The sequence below is a fragment of the Egretta garzetta genome, unplaced genomic scaffold, assembly GCF_000687185.1.
Source record: "Egretta garzetta isolate BGI_Z169 unplaced genomic scaffold, ASM68718v1 scaffold575, whole genome shotgun sequence".
In the NCBI taxonomy this organism is placed as follows: domain Eukaryota; kingdom Metazoa; phylum Chordata; class Aves; order Pelecaniformes; family Ardeidae; genus Egretta; species Egretta garzetta.
Window position 1 is genome coordinate 610,833 of NW_009259790.1, and position 19,809 is coordinate 630,641.

Below are 19,809 nucleotides of genomic sequence, written 5' to 3' on the forward strand. Positions count from 1 at the left end.
GGGGCTGCTGCGTGGGGCCGGGAGAGCCGCGCCCGGGGCGGCACTGCCCGCGTACCCGCAGCCCCTCCTGCGGACAGCAGGCGCCAGGGCCGTGTTTGAGTGAGGCGGCTGACACCCGGTAAGCGGCGAAGTGTATTAACATAGGAGACTGCTGGTGCTACGGACTTCGCCTCCCAGGGACGAGTTTTCACCCAAATAGAGAACAGCCCAAGCGTTTATCCAGTCCCAGTCAATTCGATGGGAGGCGTGTAGGAGCACACAGTCCGGCTGCACTGAAGTTAGTCCCTGTGTTGGCTTTAGAAAGTATCTGCTGAATGACCCACTACAGAAACACCTTTGAAAGGGCTCTAATGAATTGATCAGTCCAGACTCACAGGGATTTTCATCCTCAGGGTTGATAAACTCAGGTGACGAGTTGTGAGCTGTTGTCTGCTTCCTCCCTTCATCAAGTGATTCCTTTCCCCTAGCCTTGCTTTGCATCATACCCTCCACCTAAGGACTCAAACCACCTCCACAACCTGCTGAAGAAAAAATACCCTTGCCTGTGCATCTACAGTTGCTGTATCTTTCATAGTATTTTGCTAGCAGATGAGATCCAACTATTTGTTCAGTCAGAAAAATTACAAATGAATTATAAATACAGCTGAGGAAATGCAGTCGTGATGCAGTTTATGCACTAGGACACTTCGTTCCTCCTAATCTCCATTTCGCCAGTCATTCACTACTGACTATTCTGAACGTTCCCAAATGCCAATATCCTCTTTCATTCCCAAATTATTTTTTCTCATTCTACATTCAGTAACTTAAATTTCCTCTCTTTTTGTTCTCTCTAGTTGTGATAGATGATGTCCTTGCTTTAGCATCTTTCCCAACTTTTTTTTACCTTCCCCTCTCTACTTCCCTTCCTTCCAAAATGCTACTGCTGAGTCCTCCCTCCCTCCCTCACCTGTGGCACCTTACTATTCTCCATCAACCCCTCTGTTGCCAAATGTTTTCCACATTTGAAACCCACATTTGAATTCCTCTAACATTATGGTAGATCTCAGTTGTAGCATTAGCAACTTGCAATAGCTGGTGAAATTCTGCATGCGTTAGCTTTACTGTTTGACTTCTATGCTGATTCTGTGACAGGACTGGAACCAGACATGGTATACAAACACCCCAAGATTTACCCAGTGCTTTGAGAGTACAGTCATTGCTTGGATCCCTTGCGCCTATCTTTGGATCTGTTTTCCTTTCTACTACTTGTATCTTCGACACAAAAACAAAGGCTATATCAGGATGTCCCACATCTTCAAAACCAAAATGGTAAGGAGTGGAAGATGGGGTTTGATCCTAATGTTATCACAACTTCGATGCAGAACTTAATTTTTCTAAATCGTTAACTGTTTTCTGGTGATCCGTCTCTGTGTTTGCTTTGACATTTACTGACTCAGGTCAGTATAAATCATGTGAAGTTGTAGGAAAAACTGTCTAAGATCTTTCTCCCCTGTACTTCCATTCGGTTCCCCACTAATTCCCGTAACACACTCTATCCCAAACCTGCTCTTCCACCTCTCCAGTCTTACCGACCAGGTTGCTTGGAGCATTCAGTTCAGAAGATCATCCCATCATCATTTCATTCCATTCCAATGTGTGCTTGCTGTTTCTGCCCCAGGTTCTTGGATTCATCCTGGTACTACTGTGTTTTTCTAATGTCTTCTTCATACTGTGGGAAATAAGCCAAGGAATCCCACGGGCTCCAGCATTCTTCATTAGCCCTGCCATGGTGGGAATCACAATGGTAATTCTTCCTTTGTTTTGTCTGCGTGTGGCCCAGCTTAGCCCTCCTGGGGCAGAACTTGTATTTCCCATGTTTCTCAGTATCCTTGAACACAAATATAGCTGATGGGGAGTAGAAGGCTGGAGACGCGCTTTCTGAGTTTCTGCTGTGTGGTGCAGCTGGGGTTTGGAGTTGGAGCAGACCACTGGGTCTACAGCTACAATACAGAGCCCTGTGGGCACAGTACACCTTGCAAGAGCCAAGGCAGCAGCAGTGTTTAGAAAAAGGTCTCAACATCAACAAGACAAGATCTAGTTTCTCATAACCACAGTATACGATCTAGTATGGCTTAGAATGAATTGGGATTTCTGTTCAACCTAAATGCCTATCCTCCCCTTCTGTCATTGCGTCTTCATAGCCTAGAGCCTCCCAGCCTGTTGGCCCCCTTGTAGTTTTATTACTTGCCCTTTCTGGAGAGACATTCCCGAGTGCAACATTGCACATAACACTTTTCAGTTTCAGCCTTTTAGGAACAATACTGTGGCTCTGAACACCCTGAAATGTTTGGGCAAGAAACTAACTGATTTTTCTCTACTGTATCCATTAATTTGATAATAACGTTTGGCATTCCATTACCAGCTATTTATTTGGACAAATTTGTACTTCCTCACAGATCCTTGCCATGTTCCTTACCCAGGTGGAAAGAATGATGGGCATCCAGTCTTCAGGCATCCTGTTGATTTACTGGCTGCTCTCATTCGTGGCAGCAGTTGTGATGTTTAGTTCCAAAGTCCAACATGCCCTAGAAAGAGTAAGTGAAATCGCGTATTTTTAATGTGCAGAGGTATGAAGTATCTAAACAACAGGGCTCTTTTTGCCTCATTGATTGTGAGGTGGAGAACCAAATTCCTCTCTTAAGATATGTGCTGAGAAAAATGATTGATGACACTTTGTCATCTCTATCCATGTTATCCCTTTCAATGTAGACAGAGTGTGGTTTTCTGAGAGCTCAGCAGACTTCATTATGAATAAAAGCAAAATGAATACAAAGACTCACTAAAAATTGGCCTTACGCCAGATTTTGGATCAGCATAAATATGTTGATATATTATACATTTTTATTATTTGGATATTTGTGGTGAATTTGTGGAGGAGTGCTGGCTGGGTTTACACATCTGAGACTTACTGTCAGTGACCATTTTCCTCAGGCAAACAGTTGTACCTTCCCATCACACCAAGGAATAAGTAAAAGTTGATGTTCCCTGTGTGTTTAAGTAATAGGTGAAAAACATGTGGCCACTAAACAAAATATAGTTGGGAATTTGCTTGTTCCTGCTGTGTTGAATGACACTCTGGCACCAGGCCTCTTAAAAAAATAACACTTTGCCACTTCTTGATACCAAAACACAGTTCCAAAAATACTTAGACTTTTTCCTTTCTCATTCACAAAATTAATTAGAAAGCCCTTCATGGAGCCCCTTAGACACATGATTTATAATAAAAACTGGCAGCTGCTTTATTATATCAACAACTCATCCCACTAGGTGAGCAAGGAGCTTGTATCCTTCAGAGCTCCCAGATTTCCCTGAATAATGATGCAATGTGGACATCTGACTTGAGTAGACTGCTGTGAAGCCACACAATAAAACCAGCACTATAAATAATAAATATAGCCATTATTTAGCATTTTCTGATATTCCAGTTTCAGGCGTTACCTATTTAAGCAGCTCTACAAAACTACAGTTTAAATAAATGCACCTCATGCTTCGAACCAAAACTCAGACAGTATTCTCTTTTGCAGGGCTTCCTGGAAGACCATTTCCACCATGTTACAACTTACCTTTATGCCAGCCTGGTGCTAGGAGAACTTGTGTTATTCTGCTTAGTTGACCACCCTCCCTTCTTCTCTAAAGCTGCCAACAATCCTGTAAGTATAATGTAGCTTTTCATAATGCATTGCTTCATTGCTCAAACAGGAGTTTAAATTTATGGGGATACACAGGAGCATGAGTATCCGGGAGATGTAAGATGCATCATTCTGTATAAAGGTAGATAGTTTTAAAAGGTAACCGGCAGAATTTGGGATAACAGTACTCTGTCTCTCTATGTATGTTTTGAAAAACTAAAATCCTCTGCTATCCATATTTGTGTTTATTTTCACTGAAACCAGTAGATAGGGCTCATATTGCTTGCCCATGCTCTCCTGTGCAGTAGCTCTCTATTTGAGGTATGAGTATGGCAGAGCTCAGCGCTTCAGAAAATAAATGTCTTCGGGTATGAAGAATGATGTTCTTTGTTCCTCCATCCAAGACATTATTCAAAGTCTAATTCTGCAAAGTATCCTGATCCCATTGATCCTCCCCAATATGTTTACGCTGTCAGGGTCAGTGAATGGGGTGTGTGTAACTTTTTGATTGCTTTTCCTGGGGAATCACAGAAGGGGATTACATTCACCTGGCAGATACCCTTTTCTATATATAAATATATGAAATGTTTTTCCTCCCATCAGAATCAGTGTCCAGAAGGCAGCAGCTCTTTTCTTTCCAAAATCACATACTGGTGGTTCTCTGGGTAAGAAAACACAGAAACAGACATGGTTTTGCTAGAATATCAGAAAAAAAAACAGCAGCATAAGAGGGGGTGTAGATTACAGCCAGTAGGAAATATCTCAGCCCCCGAGTTAGCTTATGCAGTGAGGATTTAAATTCTTTCTCTGGGGACTTGAGATATTCTTACAAGACCAAATTACAAAAAATTAACTTAGTGCTCTCAAAATAGTTCAAAACAGAAATTTGTGATTCTAGATAATTCTCTTCCCCCTTCCAGTGCCCTCCCAATCTTGAAATAGACCTTCAGCAATCTCAAAAGATCACTGTACACCAGCCACAGCCCTATCTGCCTGCCAAACCTTCCTGTAACAAATGCTGGGCAAGGGGAAAATAGCAAATGAGAACATCAGCCCAGCCTGCTGTTTAGCATTCAGAAGTAAAATGATTACATATCTTGGGCCTAATGTCTGCTATACTAAGGCCTTGTCGGTGTTTCACTGAGCTACCGAGTAAGTTAAACTGAACTTTGTCCCCCACTGCCTGAGACCCAACTGTCAGTATGGACTAGAAATTAGGGCTTACTTGCAAATCCTCATTATGTTGACAGAAGATAGCATAGGGATTTGAAGCAAAACTGCTGTTCCTGAACATTCATATTTATTCTGAGAAAAGACAGTCCTGAGCAGTGTTTTATATAAGTCCCTGTGTGCTCACTGTGGTGCATTAACTTAAAGCCCATCTGTTTTGAAAGTGTTACACGCACAACAAATCCTTTTGTGCTTACCTTACAGCAGTCTGTGTGTTCTCCAGGCTTGTCTGGAAAGGCTGTCAGCAGTCCTTGGGGGTGGATGACTTGTGGCCAGTAAGGAAAGAGGACTCCTCTGAAGAAATTGTTGCCTGGGCTGAAAGAGAGTGGAAGAAGCTTCATAGCAGAACCCAGCAGTGAGTACTTGATCTAGAGAGTGTGTCATGGGCTCCACTGGGCAGTTTCTCTCTTCCTTCTAGGTGATGTAAGCCAATACACTCACAGGCGCTGGTGTGGCATCTCAGAACAGGCTTTAATCCCCTCCATTCCCCACAGAGTGCTAAACAGACTGCTTCAGCACATGTTCAGGCTCTAAACATAAGCTAGGTGCTTCCTATCTGGACAAGAGAATGGTTGAAAGATTCAGTCCTGCTAAAATATTTGTCTGTTAAACAAGAAGAAGAAAGAATAGCGTATATAGAATGGTCCAAGTAACACTCTGCTATGAAAACTTGGGCTTCAGTGGGTGAGCGCTCAGTGAGTGAGTTCCTTTGTGCAAAATCTGATTTTAAGTGTTGAAATCTGCTGGAGAACATCCTTCCGTTCCTGGAAGCATGGAACTGTAAGCTTTTTGTGAGAGGGATCATTTTTTGATGAGCATTTATACTGATCATGGCATGAGATACGGTGTGAGATATTTAATGATTCTTTTGAAAGCATGCAGTCCCCAAGCTTTCTCCAGTTGCAGCTAGCTTTCTCATTCTTTCTTTAGAAAAATGGAGTCTGCTACATTAAAAAAGGGTCAGAATAGTGAAACTGGCATAGCAGAAGTTGAAGAAACAGAGCTTCTGCTGCAATCAGAGCACAATCAGAGTGGGCCCTTACTGAAAGTGTTTTGGAGCATGTTTGGAACCTATTTCCTTCTCAGCACCATCTGCTTAGTTATCTGTGATGTATTCCTGTTCTCCATCCCAAAGTTACTGAGGTATGTGCATATTTATAATGTATTTCTATCACACATACAAGATTGCCGTGTGCATGAGCTCACACAGAGATGTGTACACCAGCACCCACAGAGGTGAACACACAAACACTTGTCTTTTGAAATCTCCTATTGCTGATGAAAAGAGCTGGATTATCCTTTGTGCTAAGCCCAAACCACTGTTTAAGCTGTGCACGCTTTCTCAACTGCTGTATCCCAACGCTGGAAAGGACAGGCTGCACTAAGCCTTTTGACAACTTCAGTAGGAGTGAGTTATTTGATGGTTCTACATATCACATCATTTACACAGGCTGTCAGCCACTTGCTGTAGTCTTAAGGCTCTGTGTTCCCTGACTAATGATAAAGAGCACATCTGTGCATCCTACACATCTTAAATAGCTTCTTCAGTCAGTTGACGTAATGCTTTGTGGATTGTGTTGGTACAACACAAACCTGCATTACAGTATATTTTCAGGGACAAAATCACTTCTTAAGTCATTAAGATTAGAAGGAGTTCTGGAAATTTCAATGACTTCCTTAGATTATGGCTCCCAATTTGCATATTTCTGACAAATTCATTCCATTTAGGAGCCATCCTTAACACTGAAAATGAGGTCTCCCCTGAGAATATGCTAAGATCAGAGATTGCTTCAAAACCAAGAGTGGATAAACGTCAAAAATCGGGATCCTATAAGATAGGATACTCAGCAGTTTTTCCAACTCTTCTGCTATTTTACTGATCAATATCAGCCAGAGATAATACAGAAAAATCCCTAATATTTCTGCATTTTTGTGTGTCTGATATTTCATCAGTTCTACATGGATTCATCAACGTTTTGCTCCCATCTTGCAGCCTTTTCCTGGAGTTCATTGAAGATCAAGAAGCACCTAGCTGGCATGGTTATTTCTATGCCTTTACTATGTTCCTTTTGGCTTGTCTCCAGACTCTGTTTGAACAGCGATATATGTACATGTGTCTCATTCTGGGGTTGAGACTGAAGACTGCAGTAACAGGGCTTGTGTACAGGAAGGTGAGTCTCTGTGGCTTCCTTTTCAGCTTCATTTTTTTCTAGCCCTACATTAGTAGTTACAACATTGTTGGTGCATTGTTCTTAATAATATCAGGGGAGATGTAATTAGAAACTACTTTCAGGATGTAATTCTGTGGTATATTCATCTCTGAACAGTGTGTGGGAGGTATTTTACTATTTGTTTTTCGGATCTTACATCTGAAGGAAAAGCCAAGTAAAGGAAAGAGGAAAAAGCAACAAAAACGTTCTTATGCTATAGAGTATGGTTGGGGAAAGAAGTAAATTCTTCATCTTAAAGTGAAGTCGCATATCCCAGGCAACAGTATGTTTTCAGCACCTAGGATTTGACATTTTTCTCCCTCTCTTCTTTTTCTTTCTTTATAAGGAAGTTTTTTTTATTTGTGGACAAAAGCTGCTATTTGATGACGCCTTCCTTTCTTCTCTACCCTATCTAGATCCTAGTTATGTCAACTGCATCAAGGAAAGCAGCAACAGTAGGTGAAATTGTTAATCTTGTATCTGTTGATGTCCAAAAGCTAATGGATCTGATTATCTATTTTAATGGGACCTGGCTTGCTCCTATTCGGATTATCATCTGTTTTGTCTTCTTGTGGCAGGTAAAATATGATGACAGTATTTATCAATCCCTTTCTATTCTAGGTATTAAAGGAAAAAGAAGTTTTCAAAATTCTGCTTAGAGCTTTTCTGGTTTGAATAACCTAAAATTGCCATATTTTTCTTAGCTCTGTAGCATAGTAGATTCACTTTTCTTTTAGAAGATATTTTTATTGGAATAGAATTCTTACCTGATCCTTCACTTCATCTTCTCACCTGTGCATTCAGCATTCAGTGTCTTTTAGAGAAAAGACTGTAAGTATGGTTATTCTGAGCTGACTGATAAACTTCTGCCTCAGGTTTTCCTCTGTCACCTCTCATTTCAACCCAAATGCGGTGGCCCAGTGTGGCAGTCCAGTTCCAGCTCTTCAGCATAGATACAGAACATAAAGCGGAATGGTCTGAAACAGCAACTTGACATACTTTATCCTGAAGCCTGATTACTGCAAGAACAGTGAAACAGTTTGAAACAAAGTTATATGATATTCAGAAAGATCATTAGTTATATTGAATTTCATAGGCATCAAGGAGTTTAGCAAGGAGAGAGCAAAACGCGAATTAGAAATAAAAGGATGATAATATAAAAGATCCTTTTTTCCCCCTAATTCAATGTATGGTGTTTTAGCAGTAGGATAAAGCCCTACTTCTTAGTCCCTGTTTTTGGCAGCACACCAAATGGAAGCATAAGCACTGTAGATACAGTTGATTCCCAGGAGCTTTCCAGAGGCCTTTGAGACCTTCCTTTGCTAATGAGGATGGACTGTGCCTCATGCCTGGCAGGATACTATCCCCTTGAAAAATCCATAGCCATGCTATAGCCTGTTGAAAAATCATCATCCCCTTCCTAGCAATGCTGACAAGCTGAATGTGGTTGCATGTAGTTGGAGCATAATTAACACTTTGTTTGCTAGCGTTCAGAGACCACTTTTATCTCTCTGTGTATACTCACCTCTCTAGCAAACATAAGCCATCTGTAGGAAGGTGTAACTAAACCATGAGAAACAAGCTCTCTGTTTTGATATGCAAATCATTATGAGCACTGGTATCCAAGAGCTGTCCCAGGAGTATGTGGCACAGTATAATGCTACCATTTCATCTCACTAGTTGATGTAATCAGGCAAGCTGGGTTATTTATGCTGCAAGAATAGTTTGGTTTTTAAACAAAACCTGGTTTTGTTCTGGTCACTTACTTATGCCAGCCACAAGATGTCCTCCGTAACGCATCCAATAACAGATGGGTAGAAACAGAAATTACTTGAATTGCCAGTGTGCTTCTGGATTGCTTTCAGCACTAATCTAGTTCCTAAAAGGGAAGCAAATAAATTCATCAGACCATGATGACAGGAGTTACCGTGCCTGGTGAATTAAGAACACACAGTGCTTAGGGAGCACAATTCCCTGGAAAGGCAAAGGCAAGATCAAAGTAAAGCCTTAGCCGTGAGGGATGTTAGGTGTAAGTTCAAATAAGAAGGAAGGTGAGTGAAGGGGAATGGAAAAACAGTCGTTTCTAGTTATCACTAGAAGTTCTTCCTCTTTCCTTTTCTCTCCTAACAGCTTCTTGGGCCATCTGCCTTGACTTCAATTGCTGTATTCCTTTTGCTTTTGCCTCTGAATTTTGTGATCACCAAGAAGAGGAGTCAGTTTCAGGTACATTTTGCTTCATAAAAATAAAGTGGGTTACTGACTTGAATTATGCTAGGATACTACATTTAAATGTAAGTTAAAGGCTGTCATGCTCTTCCAGGAAAGGACTGCATGGAACCCAAGGCTACTGATGATTACAGTAGGCATGCATGTTGAAAAAAAAAAAATTTGTACTGAAGTGTATCAGTGTACCACTAACATCCAACATCAAGTGATGGCTTAATATTTATTAGTCATGCTGACCATGACTGTCAGAAGGAACATAGGAGGATTTGAAGCCTGCTAAGTTTCTTGAAATTTAGAGTAAGCTTTTGTATGTTCAGTCTTTCACCTTGCTTGCCCACCTCTTCTGTGGTTTTTATGTATCGCCAGTAAAAGTAAAGCTCTGAAGATGAAAAGCAAAATATTTCCCAGCCTGGAAGATTGATGAGCAAAACAGTATACACAGCTCAACTGCAGGGAAATTTATTCAGAATTCATAGGCAGGAATAAGGTGTTTTTTCAGAATAATTGCACCATTAAACAGTCAACCTACTAAATGATAAAACTCAAAACATTTATTACAGGAAACCCAAATGAAACATAAAGATGAGCGGGCCAAACTCACCAATGCCATTCTGAACAACATTAAAGTAATCAAATTGTATGGCTGGGAGAAAACCTTCATGGAGAAAGTGCTTGGTATCCGAAAGGAAGAACTTCAGACCCTAAAAAGATCTCAGATTCTCTTCTCAGCATCTCTAGCTTCATTCCATTCATCAACTTTCCTGGTGAGTGGTTCACCTTCCTACATAAAACATGTGCTATTACCTCCATTTCTCTTTGTACTTCTGTCTAGACAGATTTTTCCTGTGGGACAGGTAAAGCTCATGTCTACCCAAAGCAGTTGGTGGTCTCACAGAGTTGCTGAGCCCCAGTGGAATCAGCCACAGACCTTTACACTGTCCTAACAGTTCCATGGACAAGTCACCTGGTCTGGCAGTGTGCTCCAGACAGACTGAGTCTACTTTGCAAGAACCACCTGGAGACCTCCAGCTAGACAGAGTTCATGGCACAGTCAGTGGCAGCACAAGCCACTTTTGCACTTGCTGTTGCAGCTCAGCCATATGTGTTTTCAATGGGAAATGGCTGTGCTTTCACCTTGCTGTAGTTGCAGCACCAAAATTTCCTTAAAGCAGAACAAATGTCAAATGATCAGACTTCGTTTTGTCACCAACATGCCTGTGATATTTGCAGGATGGGTACCACATATATGGGCGATAGCTCGGATTTACCTAAATGGGTTCCAGAGTCTTTAGGATGGGGTCTTTCACCCTTGAACCATTCTCTTCCCTATCTGAAGCAATGGGATTGCTTTTCCTTTGCTCCCTTTCAGATTGCATTTGTCATGTTTGCTGTCTACACGCTGGTGGATAACACACACATCTTGGATGCTCAGAAGGCCTTTGTATCTTTAACGCTGATCAACATTCTCAACACTGCGCACACCTTCCTGCCATTCTCCATAAATGCTGCTGTCCAGGTTAATCGCAGGCTATGTTTCTTTTTCTTTGGCCATAAGTGTTTTTTTACATATCACTATTAACTGGTAAAGGTAGGGATTTCTTAGGGCTTTACATGTCAGGGGTAGCTATTTAATTGCTATTGTGACACAGTGAAGTGCAAGGACTTGCAGCTAAAGGTACTCTGAAGTATTGTTTTTCAGAAAGGCTCCATATATTGACAAAACAGTCACCAATAACAATTCTTAAGTCTTTTGGGACCAATCACAAGGACCATTAGATCTCAGAGGTGCTTCCAGTTCTGTTTTTAAACACAGAAATCAGAGTAGATGGAGCAAAATCCCCATGTCAGATCAGTGGAAACGCTGCTAGTCCAGACCAGAGAGAAAAGCAAGTCATTGTCCAGTAAGAAATTGGGAAATTGCACTTTCCTTTTGCACCCCAAGAAGACTGTCACAACTCTGTGTACAGAAGCAAACACTGGGAAGATTGCAGGATGAATTGGAGAAAAAAGTTCACTATGTAAGCAGAAGAGAAAACACAGGGAAGAGTATGGGGTTTTGCTAAGCTAAATGGAAATAAAGGCAGTTAACATAAGGAAGAGCTGCATTTGTCCATCTAAGCCTAGAGCATCTGCAGCGTGGTACCTGGTCAACATTCTAAGTGGGTCTTCAAGTTGAGTCTTCACTTTGGGTTTTAGCTTCCTTTCTGTTTTAAATCTTACTCTTTTGTGTGCTCCATTTCAGGCCAAAGTTTCTTTAAACCGCTTAGCAGCTTTTCTGAATCTGGAAGAGCTGAATCCTGAGAGCTCAAGCAGAGACACTTCTGGCTGTGGTAAGCTTTGTGTTAGCATTGTTGTCTTATAAGAGGAGTAGCTTTCCACTCTTATGGTGCATACCATACTCAAGAGTGAAAAATGTTCGCCCCTTATTGTCGTGTTCTCTCTTAGACATACCTATTTCTAACGATGAAATCTAATCTGGCAATTAACCCCTTCTTTTCATACTTAAGGTTCATTTTATGTAATATAAATACATACTGAAAAAGAGTCACATAAATAGGGATGTTTCTGTACCTACCTTTGAATTTATAAATGTTCTATTTCTCCTCATATTTTAGTAGAGGGAAGTATCACCATAAGAAATGGGACTTTTTGCTGGAGCAAAGAAATTTCTCCTTGTCTCAGAAGGTACAGACTTACCCTTAGTCATCTCAGTCCTGTAGGTCAGGGTAGATGCTGAATGAACTAATTCCTCAGGGCCTAAGTCAAAACAGTGTGGAATATCTAGAGGCTTCTGTTGAATTCTGAAAATTAAGCTAGACAAAATGTAGTCTTGCTTTTATGCTTAGGAGCACATAAATGGGAAGGTGCCTGTATCTGGATGTTGCCTTAATACATGGAGACTGCTTTCTTTACACAATTTTCTTGTCCAAATATGAAGTTATGGTAATTTAAGTCAAAAAAGTAGAACTGATGGTATGCAGATATTATACATGACATCACTATGCTTATTTTAAAACACACTGAAGTTTTAGAGAAGAAACAGTGTTGAAAAGTTCCGATGTTCAGGAATGTTTTATATCCAGTGCTTTGGGCTAGCCTATCTCCAGAGCGGGGACCTGGGTCTTGGATCTAGGTTTGAAACGTGGATGGGGATGAAGACTTACTCATTGGAGGTATCTTTGAAGGGATGACTTCTGTTCTGCTGCAAAAATTTAGCAAGACAGGAAGAGTAACCCTGCGCAACTGAGGCCTCAGTTATTAGAGGGTTGAGTTTGTACATTTTTATTGCTATAAGACAACAGCAAGAGTTTAGGTAATTTTCTTTCCAGGAATTATATCTAAAAGGTGCTAAGAGACTAATCTCTTCTCTATAGGATAGATCTTACTGTGCCCCAAGGCTCCTTGCTTGCTGTAGTTGGCCAGGTGGGTGCTGGAAAGTCCTCCTTGCTGTCAGCGTTACTTGGTGAGCTGGAAAAGACAGATGGCTGCGTGACCATGAAGGTAAATTTTCCCCTGAGTGTTTGCTTCCAATTAGGCTGTCTTCAGGAACAGTAAGGTATTAACCAAGGCATCAGGTACCTGATGAAAACTCATTTATTGCTGAATTTTTAACAAAGGCTCTATGCAGCAGCCTGAATTTAATGATCTGGAGGCGTTAAAACCCCTCAGATTAATCTGGCCTTTGGGAACAGGAGCTGGAACAGGACTTCAAAGATCCAGTTCCATTTCCCACTCTGACAGTGAGCTGAAGTGGCGTTGTGGTAAATCACGCCACATACTTGTACCTGTTTCCTGCTCTGTAAGATAATGAGTGCAGACTCATATTTTGCAAAGCCCTCTGAGACCTGTCAATGGAGATGATAATTCCAGATTCTTTAAAGCTAACTGGGAGAGTTTTTCTTCAAAGATGGGTTCCTGCAGTGTCAAGTTGAGTTTATGAAAGAGATTGTTAACATTCATCCACTTCCATTTCTATAGGGCACCACAGCTTACGTCCCCCAGCAAGCCTGGATACAAAATGCTTCAGTGGAAGATAATATTCTCTTTGGGAAAGAGATGGATGAAACATGGTTCAGTAGAGTGATAGATGCTTGTGCACTGCAACCTGATTTGGAGAGCTTCCCTGCAGGGCAGAAGAGTGAAATTGGAGAGAAGGTACTGGCTTAGGTTTATATTTTGGCCAACTTCTGCATGAGTAGCTACAACTTCAGGTATCCTGCTTAGAACACCTACAAAAGGACTAAACTTGCAGGAGGCAGGTGCTCAGTAATTTCTGAAAAGTTGGGCCATGATTTAACAGAGTCTGAAGCCCACTTCCTGACTGTTAACCTAACCAGAGATGTAAGAGATGCTTAAGACAAAAAACAAATCCAGGTATTTCCTGGGTCCTCTTCTGCAGGATAGTGGAGTTGCTCAAGAGAAACTGCATATCAAGAGCCCTATTTGGAGGGAGGGAGAGAAGCACTGATTTAAAAATAAGGAACTCTTAAAACCTCAGTATAAAAGAGCCAACAGTTGGCAAATACGCTGTAGCTTTGGAATAAACTGTGTCAATACATTTTTTACAGGGAATAAATATATCTGGAGGGCAGAAGCAAAGAGTGAACCTTGCTCGTGCCGTGTACCAGAAGGCTTCAATTTACCTTCTAGATGACCCTCTCTCGGCTGTTGATGCCCATGTTGGACAGCACATTTTTGAACATGTCCTTGGACGCAATGGCTTACTGAAGGACAAGGTGAGTGTTATAAATCCTGAACTGTAAAAGATTGCAAAATGTATCTTAATTATCAGGGACCGTGAAACGTTTCCAGTAAGGTGGGTTATTCCCTTTATCAAAGGCTCCCAAATTCCTTTTTGCTAGTGGCAGCAGGGGTACTACTGTTAACAACAGTGGAAGTGGAATGGGTAATCTCTGCTGTCCACACAGCATGTGGAAGTTCTGCAGTAAATCTCACCTAGAAGGCGGAAGACTGAAAAGTTAGGTCCTCCTGAAAGACTCTTTATCCTCATGCAAACCACATGCCTAGATCTAGCCTTACTTCTACAGCAAGTTTATAGTTCTTTGGTCTTCTGTCGACATTATCCTTTTCCCTTTTTGAGATTTACTTCTAGTATAGTTAGGAAGAGCTGTCTGATCTCTTCCAGCTCATTGTATCTTACAATAATGTTTAATCCCATCACTTTTGAATAGTTCAGTGGCACCTTTACAGTTCTTATCACCCAAATGATCATCACTTAAACTTCAGTCTTAAAATCCATCTTAAACACTTCTCTTCCATTCTTTTTTTGCGTTGGTTGTGTTTTGTTACTCCTTCGTATTTCTCTGCTCTCAAGCAATCTGGATAATAAATGTGGTTACATGATAAGGGATGCTAGGGCAGCTCTATTTGTTTCATGGTATAAAGTGCCTACAAATACTTGATTCAATTTCACCTTATAGAAGTAAAATAGGTAATTTCTTTCATTAGGAAGTCCAATTAAAACAGACACATCTGATTACAAATATCTTTCTCTTCATGTGTAGGTCAGTTGCAAGTATCAGAATGTAATTATTGTATTGAAATATAGAAAGAGGTATCAGACTTAAGCAGTACTCAAAGGGCTTCATTGTATATTAGAAATATGTAACATGCCAATTTTGTATCTAGGGAAAAATTACTCTTCTTACATCCTTTCCTACCTGTAATTATCTGTGCAAATATGCTCACAAATTTAAATTAAGAGGAGCCGCACTCAGGGTGACAAAGTTTTCAGGCACATATTTGATTCTGAAATACTGCTATCAGTGACAATAAATGGGACATAACGCTTCAATTAACATCATTCTATGTAAAAGCTTCAGCCTGAGGGGAATCAACAACATGGAACTGGTCAGAGAACCAAGCAAAAGGTCCTCCTACACACAGGGTGCTAGCCTGGGACTTCAGGCTTCAGTTCTGATCCTCACTTCTTTATGCTGCGCATGACACAAAGCAAATTGATTCACCCTCCGCTCCCAAGTTCTGCGCTTTCAAAACGGGCACAAAGCTGTGCTGCAAAGATAAGCTTCATCAAAGAGACTGTCAGAAGTAACAGGAATAAATAACAAAAATATCTCTAGGTTAGTAACAATCATAGCTCACACTGAGTACATGCCTTTCTTCAGAAGACAGCTGACTGCAACAGCTCAAGTGAGCAGGGAAACACCGGAACAATTGTAACTGTTCCCTCTTTATTCAAGCAGACTCGTGTGCTGGTGACTCACACAATCAACATTTTGCCTGAAGTGGACAACATTGTCTTGCTGGTGGATGGAATGATCTCAGAAATTGGTTCCTACCAAGAACTTCTACAGAGAAATGGGGCCTTTGCAGAATTTCTTCATTCACACATTACTGCAGAAGAGAAGGCAGGTGCTGGTTTTCCAGGTAACCCAAATGAGTTGGAATCATTCTTCCTAGGTCTATCAGTCAATTGTTTCCTTAATATTATCCTTAACGTTAAAGAACAGGAGGGGAGGGGGGGTCTGCTACTGTTCACAGTTGGGAAGAGGGAAAAGAGAATGTAACCAGAGAAGCCAGTCTTACATTTGTTCTGTTATGGACATTTAAAGCAGAGATCCAATCACAGCAAGCTGTCACTCTGTGTGGGGAAAAGTATGCCTGTCAAATTAGCTGACTCATCACCTCAGAACTGGTTCTTGAATAAACAGTTCCATCTTCAATCATAGAATCATAGAATATTTTGGGTTGGAAGGGACCCCTAGAGGTCATCTAGTCCAACCCCCTGCAGTGAGCAGGGACACCGCTAACTAGATCAGGTTGCTCAGAGCCCTGTCCAACCTGGCCTTGAATGTTTCCAGGGATGGGGCCTCCACTACGTCTCTGGGCAACCCGTTCCAGTGTTTCACTACCCTCATTGTAAAGAATTTCTTCCTTATATCCAGCCTAAACCTACCCTGTTTTAGTTTAAAACCATTACCCCTTGTCCTGTCACAGCTGGCCCTACTAAAAAGATTGTCCCCATCCTTCCTATAGGCTCCCTTTAAGTACTGAAAGACAATAATCATGCAGCAAACAGAATTACCCGCTACATGTGCTATTCTTAAAGCCTCACCTTAATATTTCTACCCTTAGAATAATACTTGATATTTCTACCCTTTGTAATGAATCTTTCCTCCATATTACCAATCTCCCAAAGGCTATACAGGACAAAATGGGATTCTAAAGCATTTAGAAAAAAAAGCATTTATTTCACAGCTATAGGAGACACCAAAGGCATCATCACCTCTACTAATGGTCCATCACAAGAGAAGCTCTTTAGGTAAGCTTAAAGCTGTCTCAAGACAGTGAAGAACTTGGTCCAAAAGCCCATACAAGCCTACATGGAGGCTCTGTGTATGACACAGGTTTGGGATTGATCTGTAAATTAACAGTAAGAGTAAACAAGCAAAACTCAAGAACAGGTAAGAAACTGCTCTTGAATGTGGATGTTGACTAACATTTTCTCCCTGTTTGACAAGGAGATAGAATTTGTCCCAGAGCTCACGTACCAGGCATGTTGATAAATTTACTTGCTGTTCACTTCCCAGTGGGGCTGTAAGGGCTGACTCATTTCAAACCAGCCACAGCTAGTCAATGCTTAAAGCCTGTGTTTGTTAATAGCTTGACAAAGCCCAGTCCCTGTGATAAATACAGACAGTGGTTGGGGACACTCTGGAGGACCCCAAAAACTGCAGCCCTCAAAACAGGCATGAATATAGGGATGGGTGAGTAAGAAGATTCAACTTTAAAGTTCTCATCACCTTGGCTAAAAACAGAAAGGATTTTTGTTTTCTTTATGAAGTGACAATTCAGTCAAATCTTCCGCTATGGGAAGGGAGACGATTCCTGTAATTCAAGACTGTACCACTGCTGCAGCCACCAAAGGAAGATTAACCAAGGGGGAGAAAACTCAGCATGGCAGGGTAAGCACAGCCCTCTCCTGTAAAGGCAAAGACACGTACCATCTATTACTGGCCCACTCATGGCAGGCAGGTCAGTGCACTGCCTAAGTTAAACCAGTGCAACTCCAGGGAAGTCAGTTGAGCTGGACAAGTTTGTACAAGTCATTTCAGCATTATTTCACGTAGCACCTTCTATGCAAATTGTATCTCCCTGGATGCCCCAATCTAAGCACTGGTTCCAAAATAGCAATAATGCAAAGAGCACACTATGGCAATGAGAGGTGGGGGGGAAATTATGACCACTTGAGAAGAGAGATCCTGATTCAAGAGTTGACCTGAAGGGGGAAAGCACGATGAAGCAGGGTGAGGTGGTAGTACAGGACAGAAGGGGACAGATTACAAAGGACTTGTAACCTTGAGTCTGTCCACAAACTCTTGAGGCTGGTGGGAAGGGGCCAAGAGGTACATCACTGTTCTCCCCTTGCCCAAGGGAAATGCCTCAAAAGGCTGAGGCAAGGAGGGTACTGTGAAAGGAAAGAAGCAGACATGGGATTCCAGCTAGGAGGAGTCAGGCATGGATGAGGTGTGTATTCAGGGCACATTGTAGCAGCAGTAAAATGTGGGGAGGAAACAAATACCTGAGACTACACATTGGTACTGAGAAGAGATGAGAGCAAGAAGTCCGACACCCCCAAAGGGGGAGTTGCTCCTTCCCCTGGGGAAGCAGAGTATTAGTCAGACCGGGATTCTCCTCAGGTCTGCCCATCAGCAGTTACTCACACAACCAGTCAGCAGGATACAAGATAGTTCTTGCTCACACCAACAACAAATGAAAACCACCGCCTGGCATAAGGAAAGCCTTACGTGTGTTCCAGCAGTTAACACGAGCCTATTTATCAGTTGATAATAATCACTCATTAATACCACAGATTACTTAAGTATGGTTTCATTATTCATCCATGAGGAAAACAAAAAAACAATTAACGTGGTTGCTATGGCTCATGACATATAACCAAGTAGGTATGCCATAATAAATCATTCCTTGTTTTGGAGCTGCTTTTCCTTGCTAACAAGCTTGATCCTCCCAACCTCTCCTCCTATTTTTCCCGCAATTGTTTCACTTTAGGTTAATACTTCAATTTATGCAGCCTACCTGAAGGCGACAGGCTTACCACTGTGTGTGTACATCATGCTGTTGTTCACATGTCAGCAAGCTGTGTCATTTTCTCGTGGTTACTGGCTCAGCATCTGGACAGATGACCCTGTTCACAACGGGACGCAACAGCACACAGAGCTGAGAGTTGGAGTCTTTGGTGCACTAGGAGTCATTCAAGGTTCATTTAACTTGCTCACCTAATTCTTCTCTGTATTTCTATCTCCCTTTCCCATATCCAGGATGCTTTCTTAGAATATAAACAAACGCATACCCATGGGCTCTTAGCCTCCAGGGCTTTTGGCACCAGCCCTAAAGGTTTGGCATGAGACCTAAAACTACAGGCTCTGACGCACAGAGAGAATTTCTAAGGGATCTGAACAATATTTCCAGTGTTACTGTCTGAAATTCTACTTCATGGTATACTGGAAGAGTTCTCCTGTGCCTTTCAGCAGACCGTTATGAATAATGTCTTCCTCTGTATTTCCTTCCCTAAAAAAAAAACATTCAGCAATGGAAGAACTACAACATCCTTATTTTTCTATCCTGCCCCCTTGTATCCAACATCTTCTGAATATCATTCTTCCTCTTGCCCTTTCCATTCCTCCAATATAAATTAATCATATCAAAGTGCAAGCAGTGGCTCTTTTCCACACTGAATTAAATCTTGGTTTAGGTCTTTTGAGTGTAATGAGAGAGAAAAAGAGGAACTTACGGAATTTTACATTTCTTTAAATCTTTCTCTTTAAAAATGGCCACAATGCTTTTGGTCACTCTTAAAAAGAAAAAAAAAAAAAGATAAAAAAGTCTTGTTTTAGGAAAGAAATAAAACCTGGAAAAATCTCAGACCAAGTGACAAGAAGTTGAGAAAGCTTTAAACAAGCTGAAAAGAGTGAGAAGGGTTGGGTACCCTTCTGTGCTAACAGTGACTGTGTAGGCAGGAAACCTAAGAATTGGAGTAATTCAGAGTAATTCCAGTCAAGCCCATTCTGTGAAGAACAAAGAATTTGTCCTATGCGTTTAAGTTGCTGAATCTGTGGCCCCCATCAAGCTTGCTTAGGTCTTCTGCCCCCCTGTAACCACCCTACAGAAAGGGTAATTTACCCTGCAAACTCTGAGGCTTGGCTTAATTGCTACCAAAGAGAAAATCAGCTCCTTTCACTAGTATAGCATTCACAGTACTAAGTGAAAACCATGATCTCACAAAGGGGAACTCCACAGCGAGTTTGTTCAGACCTAGTAATAATTACTATTTTTTATATTACAGCCCTTGGCAGATTTGTCTCCATAGCAGCAGTCCTTCTAGGTGGCGTGTTAGCATCGCACAAGCTGTTTCTGCAGTTGCTGAGAAACATTGCTAGATCCCCAATGGTCTTCTTTGAGCAAACACCCATTGG

At 41.4% G+C, this 19,809-nt stretch overlaps 3 protein-coding genes across 4 annotated transcripts in view; 1 reads left to right on the plus strand and 2 right to left on the minus strand.

Annotated features, from left to right (window-relative positions):
- Nucleotides 1-2,534, minus strand: part of LOC104126950 (nodal modulator 1) — a 32,216-nt gene extending 29,682 nt beyond the window's left edge. For both annotated transcript variants that reach the window (XM_009639566.2, XM_035895074.1), the window contains exon 1: nucleotides 2,456-2,534. In XM_009639566.2, coding sequence (XP_009637861.1) covers nucleotides 2,456-2,494 — 39 coding nt within the window. In that variant the 5' untranslated portion in view covers nucleotides 2,495-2,534. The remainder of the gene's footprint in view (nucleotides 1-2,455) is intronic.
- The window catches only part of ABCC6 (ATP binding cassette subfamily C member 6), a 24,129-nt gene continuing 5,542 nt past the window's right edge, over nucleotides 1,223-19,809 (plus strand). The window contains exons 1-22 of the mRNA XM_035895071.1: nucleotides 1,223-1,308; nucleotides 1,658-1,783; nucleotides 2,436-2,573; nucleotides 3,564-3,689; nucleotides 4,272-4,333; nucleotides 5,122-5,253; nucleotides 5,829-6,041; nucleotides 6,892-7,069; nucleotides 7,525-7,686; nucleotides 9,239-9,331; nucleotides 9,895-10,098; nucleotides 10,704-10,850; nucleotides 11,577-11,664; nucleotides 11,950-12,019; nucleotides 12,709-12,835; nucleotides 13,313-13,489; nucleotides 13,903-14,070; nucleotides 15,559-15,742; nucleotides 16,574-16,637; nucleotides 17,160-17,280; nucleotides 18,386-18,593; nucleotides 19,680-19,809. The exon at nucleotides 19,680-19,809 is cut by the window's right edge and continues 166 nt beyond it. Coding sequence (XP_035750964.1) covers nucleotides 1,282-1,308; nucleotides 1,658-1,783; nucleotides 2,436-2,573; nucleotides 3,564-3,689; nucleotides 4,272-4,333; nucleotides 5,122-5,253; nucleotides 5,829-6,041; nucleotides 6,892-7,069; nucleotides 7,525-7,686; nucleotides 9,239-9,331; nucleotides 9,895-10,098; nucleotides 10,704-10,850; nucleotides 11,577-11,664; nucleotides 11,950-12,019; nucleotides 12,709-12,835; nucleotides 13,313-13,489; nucleotides 13,903-14,070; nucleotides 15,559-15,742; nucleotides 16,574-16,637; nucleotides 17,160-17,280; nucleotides 18,386-18,593; nucleotides 19,680-19,809 — 2,945 coding nt within the window. The 5' untranslated portion in view covers nucleotides 1,223-1,281. The remainder of the gene's footprint in view (nucleotides 1,309-1,657; nucleotides 1,784-2,435; nucleotides 2,574-3,563; nucleotides 3,690-4,271; nucleotides 4,334-5,121; nucleotides 5,254-5,828; nucleotides 6,042-6,891; nucleotides 7,070-7,524; nucleotides 7,687-9,238; nucleotides 9,332-9,894; nucleotides 10,099-10,703; nucleotides 10,851-11,576; nucleotides 11,665-11,949; nucleotides 12,020-12,708; nucleotides 12,836-13,312; nucleotides 13,490-13,902; nucleotides 14,071-15,558; nucleotides 15,743-16,573; nucleotides 16,638-17,159; nucleotides 17,281-18,385; nucleotides 18,594-19,679) is intronic.
- LOC104126971 (multidrug resistance-associated protein 1) overlaps nucleotides 16,935-19,809 on the minus strand; it is a 60,096-nt gene continuing 57,221 nt past the window's right edge. The window contains exon 33 of the mRNA XM_035895080.1: nucleotides 16,935-16,944. The gene's annotated coding sequence lies outside the window, so the exon portion shown is untranslated. The remainder of the gene's footprint in view (nucleotides 16,945-19,809) is intronic.